This window comes from Micropterus salmoides, unplaced genomic scaffold (genome assembly GCF_014851395.1).
Source record: "Micropterus salmoides isolate LMB-PRFRI ecotype aquatic unplaced genomic scaffold, ASM1485139v1 Ms_hic_scaffold_22, whole genome shotgun sequence".
Classification (NCBI taxonomy): Eukaryota; Metazoa; Chordata; class Actinopteri; order Centrarchiformes; family Centrarchidae; genus Micropterus; species Micropterus salmoides.
In genome coordinates this window covers 6764314-6787441 of record NW_024041373.1, presented here as the reverse complement: position 1 = coordinate 6787441, position 23128 = coordinate 6764314, and the positions used below count along the sequence as shown (strand labels likewise).

At 39.1% G+C, this 23128-nt stretch overlaps 1 protein-coding gene across 1 annotated transcript in view; it reads right to left on the bottom strand.

Annotated features, from left to right (window-relative positions):
- Positions 1-2850: 2850 nt before the first annotated feature.
- LOC119917686 (gamma-aminobutyric acid receptor subunit pi) overlaps positions 2851-23128 on the bottom strand; it is a 57029-nt gene continuing 36751 nt past the window's right edge. Inside the window, exons 3-10 of the mRNA XM_038738103.1 lie at positions 21084-21196; positions 19900-19967; positions 18471-18688; positions 15888-15970; positions 11698-11835; positions 11414-11566; positions 9419-9609; positions 2851-9164 (exon numbers count right to left, since the gene is read on the bottom strand). Of these exons, the coding sequence (XP_038594031.1) occupies positions 8799-9164; positions 9419-9609; positions 11414-11566; positions 11698-11835; positions 15888-15970; positions 18471-18688; positions 19900-19967; positions 21084-21196 (1330 nt within the window). The 3' untranslated portion in view covers positions 2851-8798. The remainder of the gene's footprint in view (positions 9165-9418; positions 9610-11413; positions 11567-11697; positions 11836-15887; positions 15971-18470; positions 18689-19899; positions 19968-21083; positions 21197-23128) is intronic.

Sequence of the window (23128 nt, the reverse complement as noted above, 5' to 3'; positions counted from 1 at the left end):
AACAACCTCCAGCTCTAGCTCAGCGATGGAACGACTTGTTTGGTTTTGTGTTGGACAGTAAGTGGCCACTATGCGTTCAGTGGGTGGGTCCTATGCTATGCAGATCCCTCCATGATGTCAAGAAGGGAGGAATGCCATGGTCGCACACATTTTTACTGAAAGCATGAGCAGGAGAAAAAGAGAGGATGTTGTTTTTTCTCACAGTTTGGGGCTCTTTAGACACACCGGGGACACATATTTAGGTTGACAAAGTGGATTTAATATGAGACCTTTAAAACATCATTCTGTCTTTTAAAATGTTGTGTTGTTTAAAGATATTTTCTTTTAAATTTTATGAAAAAGCAGGAAACAGTGTAAAATTACACATATCACAGTATTACACACATCAGTATATAAACAGTATAGCATAAAATGTTTTCAAGTTAAAGGTGAGAATGCGCAGAACAATGAGTTCAATCACACCAATTAGAATGCTTAATAAAGATTGTACTTGTGATCAGTTCAGACTGTCAATAAGATGTTGTTCACAAATGTACAGTAGCTAAATGAAACACCTACTTCTTATCAATCTTAGAATGTCCTCCTTTTCCCATAAAACAGTGATCTTATTTTTGTATAACATCAGTAAATATTAGCCAGCAAAATCAGTCAACCAATCAGTCCATCAATCTCCTAACTCCATCAATTCATTAGGTTGCTTGTTAACACTGCAGCTTTATAATCTACTTAAACAATTCCATCACCCAAGCTGAACCCAATTTTAATGAGCATAATTTTTTTCTCCTCGTGTATCTCCCTGTGACTGTGACCTGCAGCTCCCTCAGGAGAGGAACACTGAAATTAAACAAGAGCTAAACAAGAAACACGCACAAGTTTCACACACGTAATCCGCTTAAAACATTAAAGGTGGATTGTCAATAAATTCTGATAACAGCTGATACCTCCTCAGTGCAGCAACATGTGAGCGAATGTCATTGCTCTCATGCTTTGCTGCACAGTGCAGCTGATGTGCACTGCAGTGGATTTGATGGTGAAATGTGATTCCGTACTGCCATCTTGTGGTGACACAGAGCAGCACAATTTGGTGCTCTGCCGGCTGTGTCAGGAGAACATGTTCTGGTATTACAAGGTTAAATGGTTTACTGATTTAAATTAGCAGTGTGACTGTTTACAGAATTAGCTGGTTATGGACATGTCACACCTTTTTCTCTCTAGTACTAAAAGCAGCCATGTGGATCGTAATAATGGGTTTGGTATAGGACAAAGCTGCATACACAAACGAAACATGGGCAATATGGCAAGCCTCAAGACAAAACACAGTGATGGAAGACGTATTGAGATATTTTGCTTAGGTAAAAGTAGCAATAATACAGTGTAAAAACCTCAGTTACAAGTAAAAGTCCTGGATTCATACCTAGTACAAAACTATTAGCTACTATTATCAAAATATACTTAAAGTACCAAAAGTAAAGGTTATGCAGAATAGCCTATTTTAGACTTATATTTTATTTTACTGGATTATAATTAGTGATGCATTCATGTGTACATCACTTTAATGTTGCAACTGGAAATTACTCCTAGTATTGTAACCTATTATCCTAAACTGATTAGTACTTTGTATTCACAATCCAAATCTGCAGAGTAACTAGTCTTAAGATGTCAAATGAATGTAGTGGATTAAAAAGTACAATATTTGCCTCCAACATCAACATTCAACATTCAGTAGAAGTATAGTTGCATAAAATGGAAATACTACCTCAAAATTGTATTCATAACATTCACTGTCACGCATATGCCTATGGATGGCGATATAGAAATACATAATCTATATCCACAAACACACACACTTCCACTAGATCAATTTGTTGCATGCTTTTGAAAGGTCTCATCAGTTCTGTGTCAATAATCTCAATGACCTTAGACATTTATCTGCTCGCCAAGATTGAAATTACTCGTGGCCTCTACCTCCTGCTATTGTCCGTTTGATTAGACCACTATGGATATTCCATGGACTGTAAGGAAAAATGACTGCACACATTATTTCACATTTCTGTGCAACTTTTCTGCCAAGACAAATGCTGTATTGGTCTCACTCATGCTGACATACCCTTGAATCTGCCACCCTGAGATCTGTTTGATGCTGTGATGACTTTCTTTGCTGCGCCGCCTTCATACGAGATTCAGACTCGCTGTCCTGCGGGGAGAGCAGCAGGCTCCCGCAATGTGACTCATCTTATCAGTTTTTACACTGATGTAACTGATATTTCAGAGTGCCACACAGCCACGAAACAGATACGCTGTGGCTGTAATAAAAGATGTCTGGGTTACTGCAAATGTTAAAAAGCATTGTGTCTGCAGTCATCAGTGACTTTCTGCCATTTGATTGGGATTTCTGTAGTCTCAAGTATAAGAATGTGTGCTTTTAAGATATACATGTTTACATATTTGATGATTTTTTGATACTGAAGTCATGACAGTACACACACAGTGTTGCAGACATTACTTAAGGAACACACTACAGGAAGTCCACTTACAGTATTTTGTGATTATTTCTGCTCCAATGAGTTTCCTTGTGCAAAATCTTGCTGAAAGTTTACCTTGAAACACAAAATGATGTCCTTATTGTATTACAAAACACCAAATAATTAATTAAATTGATTAAAAGGGTTGCAATGTATTACATAAGTGTCTGGTAGATTGAATTGTGGTTACCAGAAATGTTTTATGCTTTCCATTATTACAGTATTACTGTGCTGTAGCTTACTGTAGTGTTTTAGATGATTAACGTGATTGAGTGATTAAAATGTCTAAAGTTTGATGTCTTGAATAAAAACAAACTTTGTGGTTGGTACAGAATCAATCAATGAATCAATCTTTATTTGTATAGCACTTATCATGCAAGAGCCATGTAACACAAAGTGCTTTACATTATAAAAACAAAGACAATGACAATAATGCCACCCCTCCTGCACACACACACACACACACACGCACACACAGAAAGAGAGATTTAAAGTGAAAGACAATAAAGGCATGAGGTGAGGAAACATTATCATTAATGGCCACCACCAGCATAAAACTCACATTTGCAATAAGGAAACACTAGAGGCAGAGTAGAGAGTACAGAACAGAAACAGTGGACTGATGAAGGGGAGTTCAGTCACACTTTATCTTGCTTTAATGTAGGATTTACTGTGACTCCAGACATAATCGATTGCAATTGCATAAATACAATAATACTGTAACACAGCATATTCAACACAATAAGAAAAAACTCCAAACATCACTATAGTTTTTCTTTTCTTATTTATACTTCTATAATCTTGAGGAAATGACTGACACTCTGTTTAATGAGAATTAGTTGCTATGTCAGAGCATTATTTGACAATGACAATGCAAATTGAAACTTTAACCCATCTGTTTTGCATGCATCAGATTGGTGCATGAGGTTGGTTGTCTACTTAGTCATGAGATTTTTAATTGAATTAAAACAATTCATGCAAACAAAAAATACATTTGTAATGTCAACAGCATTTCTTCGATTAAGTAGTGATATCAAGAGCCTCTATTTTAATAGAACTACCAACCATTTTGTCTCACCACAGGGTGCATTGCATCTTCCAAAATACCTGAATTGCAGTTCAGTATGTAATAATAATTGGGATTATGTTTTGGGTTGTTTAAAATGTGCGAGTAATGTGGCCGCATAAAAATTTGTTGTGTTTGGTTCCAAAACGCTGGGTTGTGCCCCGTCAGATGCTGCCTCATCTGGGTTTGGCTGGGAGCAAAGTACACAAGTGCAGACAGTCACACTGCATATTCAGCCTTTATGATAAGAACGACCAAAAACCGAGATTTGAATTGGTTACAAAAAGAGCTAAAAGTGGGTGTAGCTGTGAAAATCAGCTCAATGTGGAACAACCAAAATGTTAGACACAATAGAAAAAAAAGTCTATAATATAGGTTTGTTGGAAACATGAGGCGGCAAGCAGAACTCACCCCATTTGTGGGTGAAGGGTTAGAGACTGAAGGGACTCTCTGTTGAAGACACTGTAAAGAGCTTTCGCCTTATAGCAGTTGCAACTGTTATGATGCTATACATAAAAAACTGCCATATACATTGGAGACTGACAGGTGCTGCAATCTTGTCAGCTGTACATTTATAGGGGAAAGTGAAAACTGCAGGGATACAGTGCTATGGTAAATGCATTTAAAAGGAGCTTTTCTAGTCGACCACACAAAGCACACAACAACTTTCACCCACTCACACAAACATTCATACGCTGATAGCAGAGGCTGCCATGCAAGGTTAGGAGTTCACCTTCCGATTACTTGACACCCACTCCTGAGCCATGCCGCTGCATATTGAGAGGGTATGATCAACAACTTACAGCCTGACTGACCATCAGTCCATTTATGATCAAAGCGGAACATAAAATATTTGCAACGGAGAGTTCCTGAGAAGGTCAATAACTGGACCTTTGATATGTGCCTTATCCCACTGATGATCTCTTTTTAAAGGGATTTCTGAATTTACAGAGATTGATTCAGCTGAGGATCAGGATTTATAGAGTGAGCATTATGGAGACTGGGATATTACAGCATCTGCCTTCCTGTTTGCAACTTTGAGGCAACAGGTTTTGAATAGAGGTTATACTGTCAGGCTGTCTGATTTTCATATTCAAGGCTCCCGTTCATTTAGAGAGGAAAATCTAATTTCACTACGTTACTTTGTTTATCCTATGTGTTAACATATATAAATGTATGTATGTAACAAGAGTTTACTCAAATTATACGCTCTTATACTGTATGTCCCAGTTTTAATCTTATTTATGTATTTATTGTGTTGCGTAAGTGGGGTTTTGTTATTTAGATATATTGTTTACATTTGTTATGCATGAACTGGCCTGTATATAGTCAATCAGACTGGCCAAAAATGCAAGCATACATAAACAGACGTCTAAGTCATTATCAAATAATTCAGCTATCTTTGCTTCCACTTGGAACTGCCAAAGAGCAAAGTGGCCGGGCACATCTCTGAATTTACCCATAAAAAGTAATTCTGTGTGGGTATCTACTGTATGATGAACTCCGATCATACGCTGACTGTATTCTGCTGACTCAGCTGTAGGGAGCTGTAGGGAATTAAGACTCACATTCTCCACCACTCCCACTGGGACACTGCTGCCCTAACATCTGCAACACACAAACACACACATTTGCATGTCTGTGGGGTAGCTAGTGTAACCCTGCACTTCTAATTTAAATTGTGGATACTTCATTTTGCATGGTCAAATTATGATGCTATCTTTACTCACTAATGTCACATCTTCAACAATGTATAAGGAAAATGTATAAAGAGGGTCAACAATACACACGTTAAACCTCTTTTATTGCTATCATTTATATTCATACACCAAATAAACATGCATAGTGTTACTATTTATTTACAATAGGTTAAACTATTGCCTATATTAACATGGTACTACAGTATATAAATACATTTCACATGAAGATGTCCTAGGAACTGTGAGGTTGGTAGCCAACATCACCTTGAGGCATTATCTGACAGGTCCCACAACAGGAAAAACAGGGCAGTCCGAAGGTTGCCATTTTCCAATTTTTTTTGTTGTCGCTCCAAATAGGTCCTGGCAATGATGCCTATAATGTTTCGTACCTTTGTTTATGAAATATTTTCCAACTTCCCCGGGTATTCATGAAAAAATGCTGTCTGTTTACAGCAAACTAGATAATGTAGTTGTGACCATGGAGCCATTGGACAATTACTATGCTCAAACCTTGTGAATGGATCAACTTCTTCACTGGGTGACTAAATATTCTGTTTGCTTCCACACTGACAGAAAGCTTGAGTGGTTGCTCTTGTGGCTCTTTGGCTCAATATTTGCATTCACTTCTTGTACTATTCACTGAGAAGATAACCATCAAAACTACGGTCGTGGCGCTGTATTGTATAAAACCGACAGTCTGTGTTTTCTCACATTAACCTTGTCAATGGGTCAGTGCTCACTTCCACAGAGCAGACGCAGCTCAGTCGGAGGCAAATGAACACTGTCACTGATCACTCAGCCTTTCATACAATAGGGTTTATAACTGAAGTGAAAATGAGAAGAGGGGTTGGAACATCCTGCACTTTTGGACCCAGACGAGACCCCAAGTTGCATCACTGCAAAATACAGATCTAATGCTGTCAATGGCCTCAGCTGACCATTTCATGATGATACTTATCCATCATATTAAACCAAAACAAAATCAAGCAAAGCAGAAAAAACAAAATGTCTGTGAAGATTCTCATTCATACAGGTCATAGTAATCCAAGGAAGGTTAATCTTCTTTGGGCAGAAGAAACAAAAGTTACACTTGACAACCATGCAGGAAGAACAGAAATGAAAGTAAATCCTACTTTCTATAATCAGGCAAGAGGTGCAATCCAAAAGCTTGGTAGTTGATAACATATTCAAAAATAGATCAAAACATGAGAAGCAATAAGCAGCTAAAATATGAACATAAACTGTTTAAAAGGCAATTAAATATAAATACTGACAATTTAGCTTGCCATTATATTCAATACACATTGAATGGTAGTTCTTAAAAATGGAATGGAATGATAGAGTATGTCACAGCAATATTGAATACAGCTATAAATAAACATGCATCTCTGTTGTTAAACTGAATCCTGTTTTCTGAAATGTAAAGTGTCGTGTTCATCTGCCCACTGACTGTATGCTATTTTAGAATTATCCAATGAATAATAAAAATGATATTAACGTTTAAAAAATGCACTTAAAATCTCCCAGGAGCTAAAGTGAAACCAAGAGGAACAGTAAAATCAAATTGGAATCTTTGGTTCTTTGGTTCACATCACTAGAAGCAAACATGCTGTATCACCTGAACTGAAACACTCGATACTCACGCAGCGGAAGATGACAACAGCCTAAAAAACTGAGGAGAGAAGTGACACCTCAAGTGCAGCATAACAAGTTTTTTCTATTTGGATAATACACTGATGATGACATCCTGTTGAAATGTTTTGCCCATTTCATTCACGTTCAAATCACTCTACAATGTCTAACACATCTAGGTCTGACTCTTCCTTCATGTCTTACAAAAGCACAGGAAGAAACTCTGCCAGCAGCCCAAAAGGCATGAAGCATATATCATTTAACACGGTACTGGTCTCTGTCTAGGTGTTACTCGTATATCCACACCATTGTATAGCATTACACTTGGCCAGTTGTATGGAGACCCAAAGTGTTCAAAAACTAATAATAATAATGATTAAACTAATCGTATGAAAAAAGTGAAATTCAATCAAAATCAAATTAATTTAATCAATTATTAACTTATACGTATACCCATTAGGCTACTATGCCATTTTATTTCATCATTTTTATTTCGATAACAGTTTTATAGGCATTTTTTATATCAAAATGTTATTTTTCAAAACTCTATTTTATTTCATAATGGTATTTTTCCTCAGTGAGACCTTGATTTAATGTCACTTTTTATTTCATAATGTCTTTTTTAACAACTGTGCAGCCAGCTAGCTCGCTCCTCTTGGCTAGCGGAACCAACGAGCTAACACTAACCAAATAGCTAACACTGGCTCCTCAGTTTGATGCCAAGAAAATAATCCAATGTTACAACCTGTCCAATAATTAGCATAATATCGCCTTTTTAAACCAAATAGAAGAGAGGTTAACTATTGTGTCTATGCACAGTTTATTTGCAGCAGCAGCTAGGTCGCTGATCTAGAATTACCTTTGCATTGTTGTTGCTCAAGCAGGCTAAGTTAGTGCTTGTGGAGCTCTGCAAAGGGAGGCTTAGCATTATGAAATTAGTAGTTTCATCGGCCGCCTTCCTTGTGAACCTGCAGGACATATTTTGTGTGATAAGTGCCATACCATTCATGGGCGCCAGATTTCCAGAATACAACTGAAGGGATCAAAGGCTACTACATTTATAGTGTCAATGAAAAAACAAATGCAGGCAAAGAGAGACAGCACTGCTCAGTGAATTAAAAATAACTCATAGAAGGACACAGAAGGAAGAGAGATTTCAAGAGAGAAGAAATGATCATCCTTGGGAGACTGGTTTATAGTTTTTAAAACGCTCTCTTTGTTGAGATATTTTTCAAGCTCCCTCGTCTCTCTTGTTCATCTCTCTTCTCCCATCCATTATTTTCGTATTTCCCTCTAAATGTTGTACCTGCAGGCAGAAACGGAAAATTAAGTTGAAAAGTAGGCTATCAATGATTAATCCATCAAAACAGAGAATCAAAATATAATTTGCTCTCCCTCAGCAATGCTAGCAAATTCTGTCATAAAGCATTAAATTACAGCTCCATCTTCTCTGTGTCAGACAGTAACAACCTGCACGGTGTGACACTTAAAATTAATATACTACAGCAACAAATATGCAGACTGGCCAATTTTTCTTTATAAGCAGCGCTCTCTTCCTTTCAAGGTGTATCAGAACGGATCAAATCTCACCCAGTCAGCGTCAGGTTGGCCTAGTTTTGAAGAAAACCAGTATAAAATTGAAAGCAATGACTCAATTCAAGTACACAGTAAAATCTAACAAATGGAGCTGTAATCACTTTTTCCCCAAAACAACCCTATAGGAGTATGCTACTTCACTCAAGAATCCAAATGTAGAAATGTTACACACCCATCTCAAAACATACCTACTGTAAATAACACTTACTGTACATACATACGGTAAAATACACTTCTTGTCTACATACACTCTTTGACTCACATGCTGCACTTGAGCGAATGCTAAAAGTACAGATAATATGTCCAGTAGAGAAGGTTAACCATGACAAAAGAGAGGGGGAAAGTGACTCTGGAGTAGTTGTCTATGTGGTGGGGGTTCTCCACGTGACAGCAATTTATGGAGCGGAGTACTCTGCGGAGGGTGACCAGAACAGTGAGGCACCAGTTGGTGGACTCCGGAGGTGATGCCTCGGGCTTAGGCTCACTGCCCGAGGGGCTGGAAGGGCTGACAGTGAGTTCTAGGGAGGCGGGAGATGGGGAAGTAGCTGCGGCAGTCTCCTTGCGTCTCTTGGCCCTGTTGGAGTGTCTGGAGATGGTGGTGAGGATGCCGTTCATTTCGTCGTCAAAGTCGTGCATGTGATGGCCGTACTGAGGGACAGTGAGAGCCACAGAAACATTAAGTTTGGAATGGAAACCAAAAACATGATACATCTATCTATGACAGCTTGTAGCGCTTGTCCAACTTACCCCTAAGTGTTTGTGATGCCATGATGGTCGTAATGATGGTGATGGTGATGATGACGATGAGAGTGACCACCATTGCGAAGACAATGACTGTGACCACAACTACAGCGACGACCACAACAATTAACAGTAAGACAGTATATGCAGGAGGGTCTCACCATGAGCATGTGTGCGTCGGCGTGAGTGAGGGTGCAGAAGTGGGCCACGGCGTACTCAATGAGCGCTCCAAAGATAAAGCTGAAGCAGATTCCCAAGTAAACATCAATGGCCTTGATGAAGCAGTTGGCATTGGGCAGCGACGTCCGGGCTCCCATCATCAGAGTGGTCATGGTCAGTACTGTGGTCACTCCTGGCACAAAAAAACAAACTGGTGAACTACGTCTTCTTTGATCAACCATTAAAGACCCTCAAAACGTCTTTTCTCAAGCATTGTGACATATCAGTGTCATATGAGTAATTTTTTAGTTGGTACTGTTGTTTTTTTGTTTTTTTAATATGAGGGATTTCTGTGCTGTTTTTGACTCTTGGCTTTTTTTCAGTAGTTTGAAGTGATTAAGTAATTTAAAAAAGGTGATGTCACTTGAATTAAAATGTTAACAGTTATTTGGTCTTCATTCAAATCTAATAAAAGCACACCCACACAGTCCTGATGAAGGAGATTGGCTAGGTTTTGAGGGTTTAACTCTGCGAAAGGATGTTTTTTATCTTAAAATAACAGCTTCAAAATAATTTTGGTGGTACACTGACTTGTACTAGGGAGGATGGCATCTCTGTCATTACCACGCCTGGTATTGCACTTATAGCATTGGAAAAATTGGAAAAACTATAACGAGAACAGTGTAATGCTTTATTCTCTTCAGTAAGCTAGCTTGGTATTCTCAGTGTGGATACAGTGGCAGAGGCTTCGAAGAGACTGAAGAAGTCGGAAGAAGAGAAAAAGAGAGAGTAACCGAGCAAGGCGTATATATCGTACTGGGTTTTACTCGTTGGTCTGAGCTAAAACGACTGAAAGGATGCCAAGCTGGCCTTCTAGCTGTTGGACCAGTAAGTAATACCTTATTAGCTGGCTTGCTTGGTCTGCCTGTGATAGTAAAGATGTTAACTCACGAGTGTTTAATCATGTAATGTAATCAAAACACATATACAGCTCTCCTTATTTTCAACAGAGGTGCACTCTTTCATAAGTTGCTTTACTGTTATGGAAGAATACTTTTCGGGGGCATTACACGTGCAACCACCCAAAGAATTGTTCAATGAACAAAGTGGGCAGTATATTTGTTAAAAAATGCTTCAACAGTGCCCATGTTCAGGTAAATTGAGAACCATGGCTCCAAATGCAACAGTGCAGATAATTAATGAGTTTTTAATAGTTTTTTGGTAACAAGAGAGGTCTATGGCTCAGATGAATAAACTATAGTAAGGGATCTGGATACACTGGCAATACTTAAATAGGATAAGTTCATTTCTGGGTTTTGGTCAATGTTATACAGTATGTAGTATACTCAAATAGATAATAATAAAGAATCATTTTTGTGGTGTCTTGCAACTGGAGACATTTTATACATGCTTACATATTGTATGTCCTTAATTATGAGACAAAAGATGAGATGTATCTCAGTCAATCATGGTGTGTTGAGGATGAAAGACAATCAATCTTATAAAGAATAAATGCAGCAACAACACAAGAAACCCAGCAAAGGCAACCAAGATTATCTGCACGGACCTTACCGAATTGAATCCCTTTTCATGCAGTGTGCCATGAAGCAGGATATCTTGTAGAGATTTTTTGTTTTGAGAACGTGTTCTCAAACCCCCTGCAGTAGTGGTGGATGTAATTAAATGCAACATCTATGTTTGGATGTTCCTGCTAGATAACAACAGTGTCACAGATGCTCTCTTCAACCCTCTTAAATCAAATCAAACTCAAACCAATGTTTGCACTCCCTAAAGGACAGTTAAAGTATCTTATATCTGTGTAGTAGTAAACATATGACTTAAAAAGAGAAATAATGTGGATTCTTTAACTCATAACAACAGTGCACAGCACCTTCAGAGACACACAATACCTAGATACAGTTTGGTGCACTGTAAAAGCATATGACATTTGCTCACATTTTCACAGTTAAAGAAAAAAAGATTGCTTTGCCCAATACCTATACAAATTCGTGCTGGAACAGAGGACAGGGAAATCCAGAAAGAAACCCATGAGAGGACAACAAGCAGGCTCGAGGGGACGTAAGTCTCTAGGATGAAGTACAGAATGCTCCTCTTCAGCTCAAAGTGGAAGACCAGCTTGGGGTAATTGCCTTAAAGAAGTGGGACACAAGTGAAAAAATGTAGTGTCAATGAGAAATCCTACCCATAAGGGTTTTGCTGTTTAAACATAAGTACAGTCCTGGCAGTTACATTAGGCGATGGGTTTGAAAATCGTTGTTACCTGTTTCATAAACGGCCTCTGAGACAGATGTATAGTGGTCCTCTACTGTGTACTGAGCCAGCTGGAGAGTGTCTAAACCACTGACAGACTCATTTCCTCTGGTCCAGTAAAACATGACATCATTGATGTTGTAACCCCCTGTAGGAGAAAAAAAAGATATTAAAAATGACTTTTCTTGGGAAGATCACAGAAAATAAACAATTTGTTGTTTGTAGTAAATAACCCCCAGAGAATTATCACTCAATTCTTTAGTTCCTCTCAGCATTCAGCCTTTCCATTAACTGTTTTGGTGTTGCTGCCTGAAACATTACTGTTTTAGTTCAGATTTACCACTCTCAATAATCTTGTTTCTGGCTTCAGCAAAAAAGCTCTTATTAACCCACTTTACACTACCTACCCAGCACCTAAGCATAGACAAACAAAGTTAGCGACTAGCTGAATATAATAGAGCAGTTAGCAGCTAAAGAGCCAGATAAGTCTTGAAGGTGTAGACCAGCCTTGCTAAAAGGAGAGTGAACATCTCTGTGAAGATTCTCAATTCAAATCGATGGCAACTGGACTTGAATGAAGATACCCAAAGAAGTTCCGCCTCTCATCCAAGAGAACTAACGTTCACATTTGGCCTCATGTGAGAATAACGATGACAGTCACTCAGACTTGGCCTCAGGTGTCTCCAACGGCCATTACGATAGCCAGGAGCAGCAATGAACAAAGCGGTATCCATCATGTTGACAACGACCCCGCAGAGGTTTAACAGCTGGGATTCCCTGCCAGTCAGTCAGAACTGAAGAAGCCACCAGTATCTTTAATAATGTCCAGCGGCCATTGATTTTAACCTTCCTTGGAGTGTGAATATTGTCAGTTGGCCACAAACACAAGCCCAAATGAATGCTGCTCTATGTCTGTTGCATGTGTATGTAGGCAACTGTTTGCTAACACATTCACAATAAAACGTAAAAGGAGACAATATATCAAGGGTATACAGTAAATAAAACACATTGTCCATTTAATTTTCTTCTCCAGGAACAGTATCAGGTGGAAATATCATGATTACATTATATAACATATGAGAAAGCTGCTGTAAATACTGGTGGTGGTAGTGATGATACAGCAGTATTAGTAGTTGTTTTTTTTACTGAACCCCTAGTAGAGATGGTGATGTTAACTGCTCAAGCTATGCTAAAGTCTGATCCTCTTATGGTTGAGTTGTGTGGGATTGAAACCCCACAGTGGGTGGTAAATTCCCTCTAATGCTAAATGTCAGCCCAAGACAAACATTTGGCAAGAACCAAAGGGAATGTGAAAACATCTACTTAAAGATGTCACATCACTCCTGAGAAGCAAACGGGTAAGGTCAACATAGCGCAGCACTCAATCTGCCAATAAAACACATGAGTTTGACATAGTATGTAACTACAACGACCCGATTTTAAAATACAATGTTAATATTTCATGTTATTGTCACAATGGAAACAGAATATTTTCCCATTATTCACTCTAACGCCATTTGACAAACAGAGCTCCAGCAGGATTTGCTAATGGAAATGCATTTGTGGTGTTCATTCACTTCTTCAAAGGGGTTAGCAAAAGTCCTGATGAACAGCTTAACTCTTGTGCCTCGTACCATAACAGACTAATCATGCATATTGCACTGGGCCCTAGAGTGCCTTGATAACCCAAATAAAACTTGGAATAGGAAGGCATGCAAAATTAACATGGCCAGAGATGCCACTTCTCAGTGTGGTAGAGCTTTTGATGGTATAGTGCAACCATATTAACATCAAGTAATACGAACTGGTGTAGTTCTTATGATACAATTTGTTGAGAACAAAAAGGTTAATCCTATTTGGTGTATTTTTCTAATTTATCTGCAGAGGGAGCAAGAGAATAAGAAAAGCAAGAGAAAATGCAGTTGGCTGAAGCTGCAATACACCTCTATAGTCTGTTGCACATGAAATGGTCATAAAATTGCTTTTGCTCTCCACATTTATTCCCATATGGGGTCATGTATTATTGACCAGTGTGAGCCGTGATGCTGGGAGCAAAGTCCCCTAATGAAGGGCAGTGGTGACTTTGATGCTGAAAGGTCCTGTAAATTCGTTGTTTTTTCTCCCATTGCATTAATTTTACCAGAAGAACTCATTATTTTCCTGACCTGAAGCCCTGTCATTACAGTAAAAATTTGAGACATCAATGGGTAGTGATATGCTGTGCAATAGCATGGAAAGAGTAACATAGGGGTACATTCAATCTTCCAGTTCCCTGAGGCCCCTTAAAAAAAAAAGTCGCCATATCCACAATCAAAGTTTTTTTTAAAGGGCTACCACCAGATGTAAAATTTAAGCATAGATCACAAAAGACTGTGACTATCTTCTGACTTTTTCTGGTGTCAGAATGCACTAAATATTTTACTGCAATCCTGATCTAAACGCCCCGCAACCTCCCACAACGACACTCTCTTCAAACCTTCCTCCTGTGCAGTGGATCCACTTTTGGCACAGCATTAAAAGACATAAATCCTTGAATATACATCTCCATAAAGAGACAGAGAGACAGACCAAGACGGAGATAGAGATTGAAGGAAAGGACAAACGGGGAGAGAGACAGAGAGAAAACAGCAGAGAGAGATGGTAAGAGATGGTGAAAAAGATGCAGATATTTAGCCTGGAATTATTGAAGCAGCAGAGTAAGGCTCCATTATCCTCCCAGTTACCTAACTTTAACCTCCAGATGTTTTTTTGTCTGCTAAGTGGGACCAGGGATACCGTTAAATGTTTTATTTGGCACTGAGGTCCTGGTGGGTTTCTGGCAGGGATCAGCCTTAGCTTAGCCTGGATGGCTGTCATGTAATAGCATGAAGCAAAAGCGAGCTGCAAAGCAAAGACGGCAGATGAGCAAGGGAGACAGAGAGGAGGGGAGGACTTTTTCTTCCTTCCATCTTTTGCACAGCCAAAAAATCCATCTTGTCATGTTACTTAATCTTAATCGAAAACATGTCAAAATTAGGCAAATCACTCCTATTTCGCGAAAATGTGATTTGAATTGTATAAGAATTGTTTGCAGTCTTAAGAAGGTATCAGGGACAGCCTGACCCTAAAATAAGGGAAAATGGCTGCTGTAAAAAGCATATTTGCACAAGTAAAGGAAGATGCACAGAAGAAGTGGAGTTAGATGCGTACACATTGGGCCTTGAGATGGAAAACCTATATAAATTACACTTAAATATTTAAACATTACACAAAATAATGCTAATGTTGAATAAAACATTTGCAAAGCCAGCTTTAAAAAAAAAAAAATTAAATCATGTTAATTTGATGGCAGTCTTCTTTTCCACTGCCTTTTGTTAGCACATAGCTATGTCTCTTTGCGTGTTACTGCTGCCAACTGTCATGCGTGGGCAACAGAATTCTCTATAGTGCTACTAGTGGTCAAACATTCCACAGGGAGCCTTTAACTATGTCACAGCTAGCCTGGCTCTGTCCAAATCTCAAATTACGCCTACCTGAAAGTTCAGCAATTAACATGCTGTTTCGTGTTTGTATAACATGTATGGAAATCAAAATGTAAAACAAGTTGTGGTTTTAATGAGGAATGTTGCCATCATCACGAACAGAAGAAAACAACTTGTAGCACGCCCTGATAATACAAGCGGGTTTTTTTTACATGTAGTTTTTTGTATGGCTAATACAAAAAAGTATATGTTTTGATTAGTGAGATTACAGTTACGCTGTTAGTAGGTGGCTAGCTTTGAGTCTTTGAGTGCTAAGCTAAGCTAAGCTCTTCTGGCCCTATCATACTTAACAGACAGTCATAATAGTGTTATGGATCTTCTTAGCTAACGGCAATAATGCGTCTTTCCCAAACTGTTAAACTATTCCTTTAAAGGATCGACAATTTTCATATGACTTCGTTGTCGTGACAACCATACAAAGAAGAATACTTCATCATGACTGAAACTGCCCCTGCAATTTCTGTCTGCTGTGTGACATAAGCATGCAGTCTTACACACACACACACACACACACACACAGTCGCAGGCACATACACACACCAGCGTTTTAGAAGATGAGAGAACGTGATCTGTTTGATCCTTTGGTTTGATCAGATTCATTTGACATCACGCCCACCCACCAACTCACTGCCATGGCTACAAGCTGTGCAGATTTTCTTTATTAAGTAAGTGTCCTTACAGCTCTCCAGTTGTAGTGTGCAGGTCTGTTTGTCCATGGGGTACTTGGTCAGATCCATGTTGCAAGCCACGGTGGTGGTAATCCTAAAAAACAAACACAAAAAATTGTTGTTGTTAAAGGGGAATTCCATGAAAGAGGATACCTGCAATAAATGCTATTTTTGCTGTAGATTCTAGCACAGTGCTTGTAACTCATACCAGATGTGTATTCAAAGAAAAAATTTAGTTTTTTTAATTACTTCCCTTCCCTCTGGTTAAAATTGTGCTGTGAAGAATTGGTTGGCTGAGTTCCTGGTATATGTTATAATTAAGCAGTCTTTACTTTGCATTGCTGTCATGCTGTAGATCGGGGCCAGCATGTATGAGCCTCTCATAGCATCATTTTTGTCTTAAGTGCATCAAAATTCAGAATGATGCAATTTTGGTATTAAAAATTCAGAATAAGTGCCATGCATAAATGTTCTTTAGTGTTGTGTTAAAGGTGGGGTATGCAATTTTTATCCTACTGAAAAAAATCTGGCATTTGTACACAGCCCTGGCTCTGTAAACAAACAAAGTGACCCCCGCCACACAACGCTATTTCAGCCATGATGTGTGTGTCAGGTAATGTTAAATGACTCGCAGACATTCAGCTTACTCTCTAGTTCACCAAGACATGATGTTGTTGTGATGTTAGCTATAGTAGCAGGAGAGATGTGAGTATTGCTGTCTGGAGCTGGTGTCCGCTTCATCCTCTCTGCATGCTAGCCTCGTAACAGCAACTGTAACAACAGTTTGCTAACCCACAACGTAGCTAAAGTCCATTTGTCATGGAATTGGATTTCTCCAGATTCGCACACCCCACCATTAAGACCATTAAGGTCTCAGCTTATTCAAAAAAGCTCCAGAGGTCTCCTAACTTTTTAATGACAAATATTATAAACCCCTGTGTTATGTGTTTTGGAACAACAGAACATGTTAAACATGTATTTCATTAATGTACAAACTTTTTGCGAGAACAAGAAAGGACAATCATTTAGATGGGAACTATATATTTCTTTAACTCATTAACGATTTTTATAAATAAAATTCCAGCATACATATTGCATTGTTGAAATAACTGTTGGGGACATACAGTATCTTATACACGTTTCCCTCTTTCAACATCAATCTTTCATCAAAATATTGAGTCAATGAGGGGCAGTCTGTCAGGGTGTGCATGAAGCTCTAATGATTGATGTGATGCATCATCTGTGGAGGACTTTTATTAGCTGATTCAGTTAGGAAGACATGTACTCCACAACTAGTTTACTATGCACCGTGACTGTGTTACAACACTTTACACAAGCCTTTTGTCTCATAGGCATCTAGTAGTCAGAAATTTGGTATCATGTTATTTTTCAACACAAATATGGAACAGACCCTCCTAAACCATAAAAGTAGCATCCAGTAATTCGTATTAAATCTTTCCATTTAACTGCTCAACCTTTAGCACCAATCACCTTTCTTGCGTATTCCCTTTTGGCACAGCACACTGAAACATTTACCACAGCTGTCCTTTTCCTTCAACACCTCACATTTCTCACTCCACTCTGTCCTCTTTCACAGGCCCAATTCCCTGAGGTGGCCATCACTCTCCTGACTATGTTTTTTTTTTTTGGCTCGTTTTACTCTCACTAGTCCTGCTCCCAGACTGTGAAGCGCTACCAATTTCCTCTGTCGGGGTAAAGCCCAGAAGCTATGCAGTTCTCTATATGGAGGCAAATGTCCATGAAGACTAGAGCACATTTAGAGCAACATAAAGCAAAAAATGGAGCAACACTGGACATAACAATGTCATGTACTTGTTAAAAATAAAAGCATTAATCAATCAAATCAATGTACAGAGACATGATTAACTGTGATGCCAGACTGAACTGACCCTGAATACCCAAACCAATTTACTATAACATAAAGCCCCCCCAGCCCCCACCCCATACTTACAAAGTTACAGTTAGAACAGTGATGCCGTGTGACGTGTTTCTCTTTCATTGTGTAACCACAAAACTGCATGCATTAAAAGAAGCTCAGAGATCAAGGCACAAAAGCATTGAGTGAGTGAAGTCAAGTCAGGACCATGGACACGCCGAGGTTAAAGCATGTGACACAGAGAATGGTGTGATGTGTAAATCCCTTCATCATAGGCTTAAAAGAGCTGAACAAATTCACTTGCAGGATAATCTATAACCTTTCTAACTATAACCTGTCTGCTTGGCCCAGTGTCTAATCAAAACGTCAAGGCATGTTTCAGAAGCTTGCCAAGAGCTTGTCAGATGTTAAACCCATGCACACAGAGCAATAAATGCTGGAGAGATGGGACTTATGTTGGTTTGATAGCCCACAGCTCTTTGTATTGAAAGATCACATGCTCCTGTACTCATACAATCCAATCCAAACAGAATTGACAGAACTCCCTGCTTTGCAATCATATTCTCTCAAATTCAACCCACGCTTCCTCCCTGAGACAATTTCTTCTCCATTCCCTGGCCTACTTTTCATTGTCTCTTGGAGCAGAAAAAAACAAACACAAAAACCAATAAACCAACGAGCTTGTGCGATATCACACCTCAGTGCATAAAGGACGGTCCCGTTGGGGAAGATACGGATCAGCCTGTTCTCCACGGTGATGTCATGGAGGAAGGACTTCTTGGAGTCAACGATGAAGGTGTCAGGGACCCAGAGCAGCTCCACTAGCCGCCCATCAAGGCTCAGGCTCTTGTTGCCCTCAAACACCAAGCGCTCGTCCGTCCAGCGCTGGCGGAGGAATATGGTGGCAGTGTAGTCCTGCGGGATTGGGGCTCAAAGGTCACAACAGAGCTTATGCACTATTTTAACAAGCATGTCATCATCCTGACAGACAAAATGAGGTTTCTGCAATCTAAGCTTCTCTTGAATACTTGTATTGTATCATTATTCAGGTTGTGGATTTTTTTCTGCATTGTTGGGTATTGACAGCGTCAGGTCCCTAAACCCTTCTGTGCCTGAAGCAAGTCTTTTCTGGTTTTTAGGACACTGAACATATTTTGTGCAGGACATCCATTTTAAAAGTCCTGATGTTACATCATGTGTAGCTGCGTAATCAATTTCTTCTGTGGTATGGCAACAAGCTGTGAGAGCAATATCCTAGCTAAACATGTTCAGCCCCACATGAATTAACCCTATTAGTCCCAGTGAAATGCCAGCATTCTCTCCGCTGTTTATGTGAGGCTTAGCCATGAACTGCCTGGTGTATTTCGCTGTCAGTCAACATGTCAGTAGTCCTATTGAGCAAAATGAACTACCATGCTTTGTTGTCATCTCTAATGGAGATCTAAGTTATGGAGATCCAAGAGACAAGTGCACATCAGTATTGGTTGCGTTTCCCTCTCCTGACTTGGGAGAAGAGTCTCTAAATGGTTCATTATGCTATTGTAAATGGTTGCCTGAGTCATTAATTGATTATATTTGGAAATCTTCCTGGAAAAGTGACTTTTTATCAGTTAATCGATTGTCAAAATTGTTGCATATTATTTGACCAATTGACTAACCATTTGAGCTCTAATTGAGGCTTTGGTAAGCATGTCACATTGTAGGTGTTGTCCCGTGACCCTCTGAAGTCAAAAGGGTCTATTTGGCTTGATGTTGCAAATGCTCTGTTCTGGCCTGTGTTATTTATTGGTCAGTATGCTGTTGTAATGCTTATATATGCCTAAATTACTAAACTAATTACTATTACTAAAAAAAAGGCATTTTGTAAATGGATTTTTCAAGGCAAACAGCTATTCAAATCATCAAAAATGTTTTTTTCATTTTCATATTTAATTAGCCATGGTTATTGTGAAAGCAAAACTGTAATGCGTCCATATTTTAAAGTGACAATTTATGTACAATAGATGCAGTTAGATACAATTTTGGGCCTGGGATTGAAAGGGTTAAGTAAGGTAAACAGGAGAGGGAAACACAACGACCCATAAACCGAATAACTGCATGCTACACTTAATTACTTATGTTCTTACCATGTTGATCTCTGAGATGGTGTCAATGCTGGCAATGTCCAGGCTCATACCTACTGTTACAGGACCATCTAGACACAAAGAAGAAACCAATAATAAACAGTTTACCCACTGCATAATCTCCACCATTTGAATATTTACCCATGCTCTAGTGTGTGTCTGTCAGTGTTAATGAATACATGTGACTTCATTGTGAGTTATATGACATAACAGGGTATAAGGCATAGGGATATATGGTTGTATAATAAAGCATAGTGTTATATAATGAAAGGTTATGGAAGGACAGCATATTTAAAAAAGACCCCACATCACTGGCACATCAACAGCTGCAGTCTGTCCAGTGTGAACCTCCTTGAGGGACTTAGTTTTCCCTAATTCACCATCAAAGAGAGGTAACTTTGCCTTTCTCCTACGCTTCATCTTCCCATTTTCTTTCTCTCTCACTCACCAACCGTCACTTCTGTGAGCGATTAATGAGCGCGCTGTCGTATTGCAGATACTGTGTGTCTTTGTGTGGACCCGCAGTAGATAAGTGGGTATGGGTGTGTGGTTAATGAGTGTTGCTAGTAATGCTAATACATGTGTGTGGGTGTGTGAATATGTGGGTTCGTGTTTAGCAGTGCTTTTACCATCGGTGTGTGCAAAACGTGTGTTCCTTGGCAGGAGGAGTGGTGATTACACCGAATAGCATTCGACTCAAAAAGTCCGAGGTGTTATTACAGATCAAACAGCGAGTAAACAAACCCTAATCCCATTATGACAGGATTGCCTGAACCCAGAACAATAGAACTAGCGAGGGATTTGTAGGGAATGATATAACACTGAATCTCTGAAAGCATACACAGAGATAGACTTTGATTCTCTATTGCAAGTAAATTGCTGAAAATTGGAGTCTATATCACAAGTATTAGCAGCTCTAGTCTTAGTTACACAATGAATATCATATTTTCAAATTTATATATATATATTCTTCTGCATGTACTTTCTAATACTATCATTGTGTTAAACCCAAAGTAGTTATGGGACAAACCAATTTCAAAGATAAACCTGACTTCATCATATTATAAAATGCATATGCAGTAAATTTAAATGTATGTAAGTACAAAATTGCAAGATGAACCCCTGTGGTTCACATTTCCCCTGAGCGTGATCATTCCCATGGCTGCATGTGTCTGCAGTTTCCTTACTGTCAAAGAAAGGCCTAAGGTACTTGTTGTATCCTTTCATCAGCCTCTGAATGGTAGGAGGCAGAATCTCTCCTTCCTTCATTTCTGCGTTGAGCAAGGAACTCTCTAACAACCTGAGAACAAAGAGAAAAAAGAAAGAGGTGGGGAAAAACAGACATAAGAATTGTTATTCATTTCCCCTCGAACGGTGCATTTACCAGGTGGATTTGTTCTTCTCGACCACCTCCTTATTCACAGAATCTGCAGGGTATGAATTGAGTTCCACAGCAAATCTTATAAACAATGTTGAGTTGAAGAAAAGACATGAGATTAAAATGGCAACATGCAACTGTAAAATGACAAGAGAAGAGTAATAGGACGAAATTGCTTCTTAAAATTATTAGATTACCCTGAAATGGCCGCTTCAAGAATATTTTAAACCATCCATCCACTCCCTTAGGCCTTTAAAATTACTGTTTGCTTTCATGAGATGTTGCTTCTGTTGTTTCTGAATGCTGTCCTTAAAGGCACACTGAAGTGTGGGAAGATGATTATATTGCTGGCAATTGTGGCAGAGGGAAAAGAGCACTCATTGTGGCTTCCCCAGTGGCATGTGTGTTTGTGTATAGATCAGGCTTTAAATACAGAACGCCTGCTCTGTAGAAAGAAAGCCCCGGGGCACGTGCCATGATGTAAGAGGGGCTGAATCAAGACAGATCAGGCCATGTGCCGAGGCAAAAAACATTCATCTCCACATGCTGGCAGAGTCCCTCTGTCACTTGTACTCTCAAATATGTGACAAGGAGAGTAAGAACGTAGAAGTGAGATGGCCTGGTTTTCTTATCATTCAGCATCGTTAAATATCCACATGTTCATGGGCCATTCATCATTGAAGATGCTATGTGTTTCAAAGCACCACATGTTCTTTAAGATTCATTTTGATAGCTTAATTGCTGTAAACAAGATAACTGGTAATTTCGATCTCATGCCAGACATACTGTTTTTGCTAGTGTGCTCTATAAACCCTATTGCTTCTTATCATAAGGTGCTGGAAAAACAACATAATTTTTCTGTTTTGTGCTAAAAAAACAACCTCCTTTTGTCATGAAGCAGTCCAATATTTTTCCCACTATCTGCTCCCTGAGGATGCACAGCAGTGCTTTAAGCTAAATGCTAATATCAGCATGGCAACATGCTCACAAATACAATGCTGACATACCGATATTTATCAGGAACATCGCTGTCCACCATGTTTATCATCTTAGCTTGGTGTGTTAGCATTGTAACATTTGCAAATTCACACTAAACACAAAGTACAGATGAAGCGGATGCCATTTCCTTCTTAAAATTTGATTTTGATTGGATTTTCTGTGTTCACAATTTGACTGGAGTAAGGAACTTTGGTGGCTGAATCAAATGAATAGCCACTGGAAAATAAATACATAGGCAGAATGTATTAAATCACTTCACAGTGAGTGTCCAAATCCATCTATGAAAGAGTCACTAAGACAGGCTGTTCTACTCCTGAACCCTCTAAGAGACAAACAGACAGGCTTCCACAAAAAAAGAAAAGCACCAAAAAAGTCTTGAAACTCCGAACTTGTTTCACCTGACTGTGTCAAATCAGCTTAGACAGTGGGGTAACTTGCTCCCAGCACACTATGCTATGCTGCATAATGTCTAACTCACATAGCTCCCAGCCTGTTGTTTCAGCTGGCAACAGCCTTGGATGGGAAAGCCATATTAGTCACGGTAGTGACAGTACTCTGCCTCTGGCATACTGCATTATCAATCTGGGTCGCCCTGCGTGACCCTCGTTACTATCATTCACAAATGGTTTTGCGTCTGTGTAACTGTACGAGTGGATTTTTGTGTATATATTATAAAATAGGCCTTTGCAGTGACATAGATGAGGATAGCAGCAAGAAATGGAAAAAAAAAACAACAAGTTAAAGAATATATTTAAAAATGATAATCAAACGAATACAAAAAACATACAACTACTTGGGCCATAAATCAAGGAATTGATTTCCTAGCCCTTACTGGTGGTGACAGAGCAATTCATC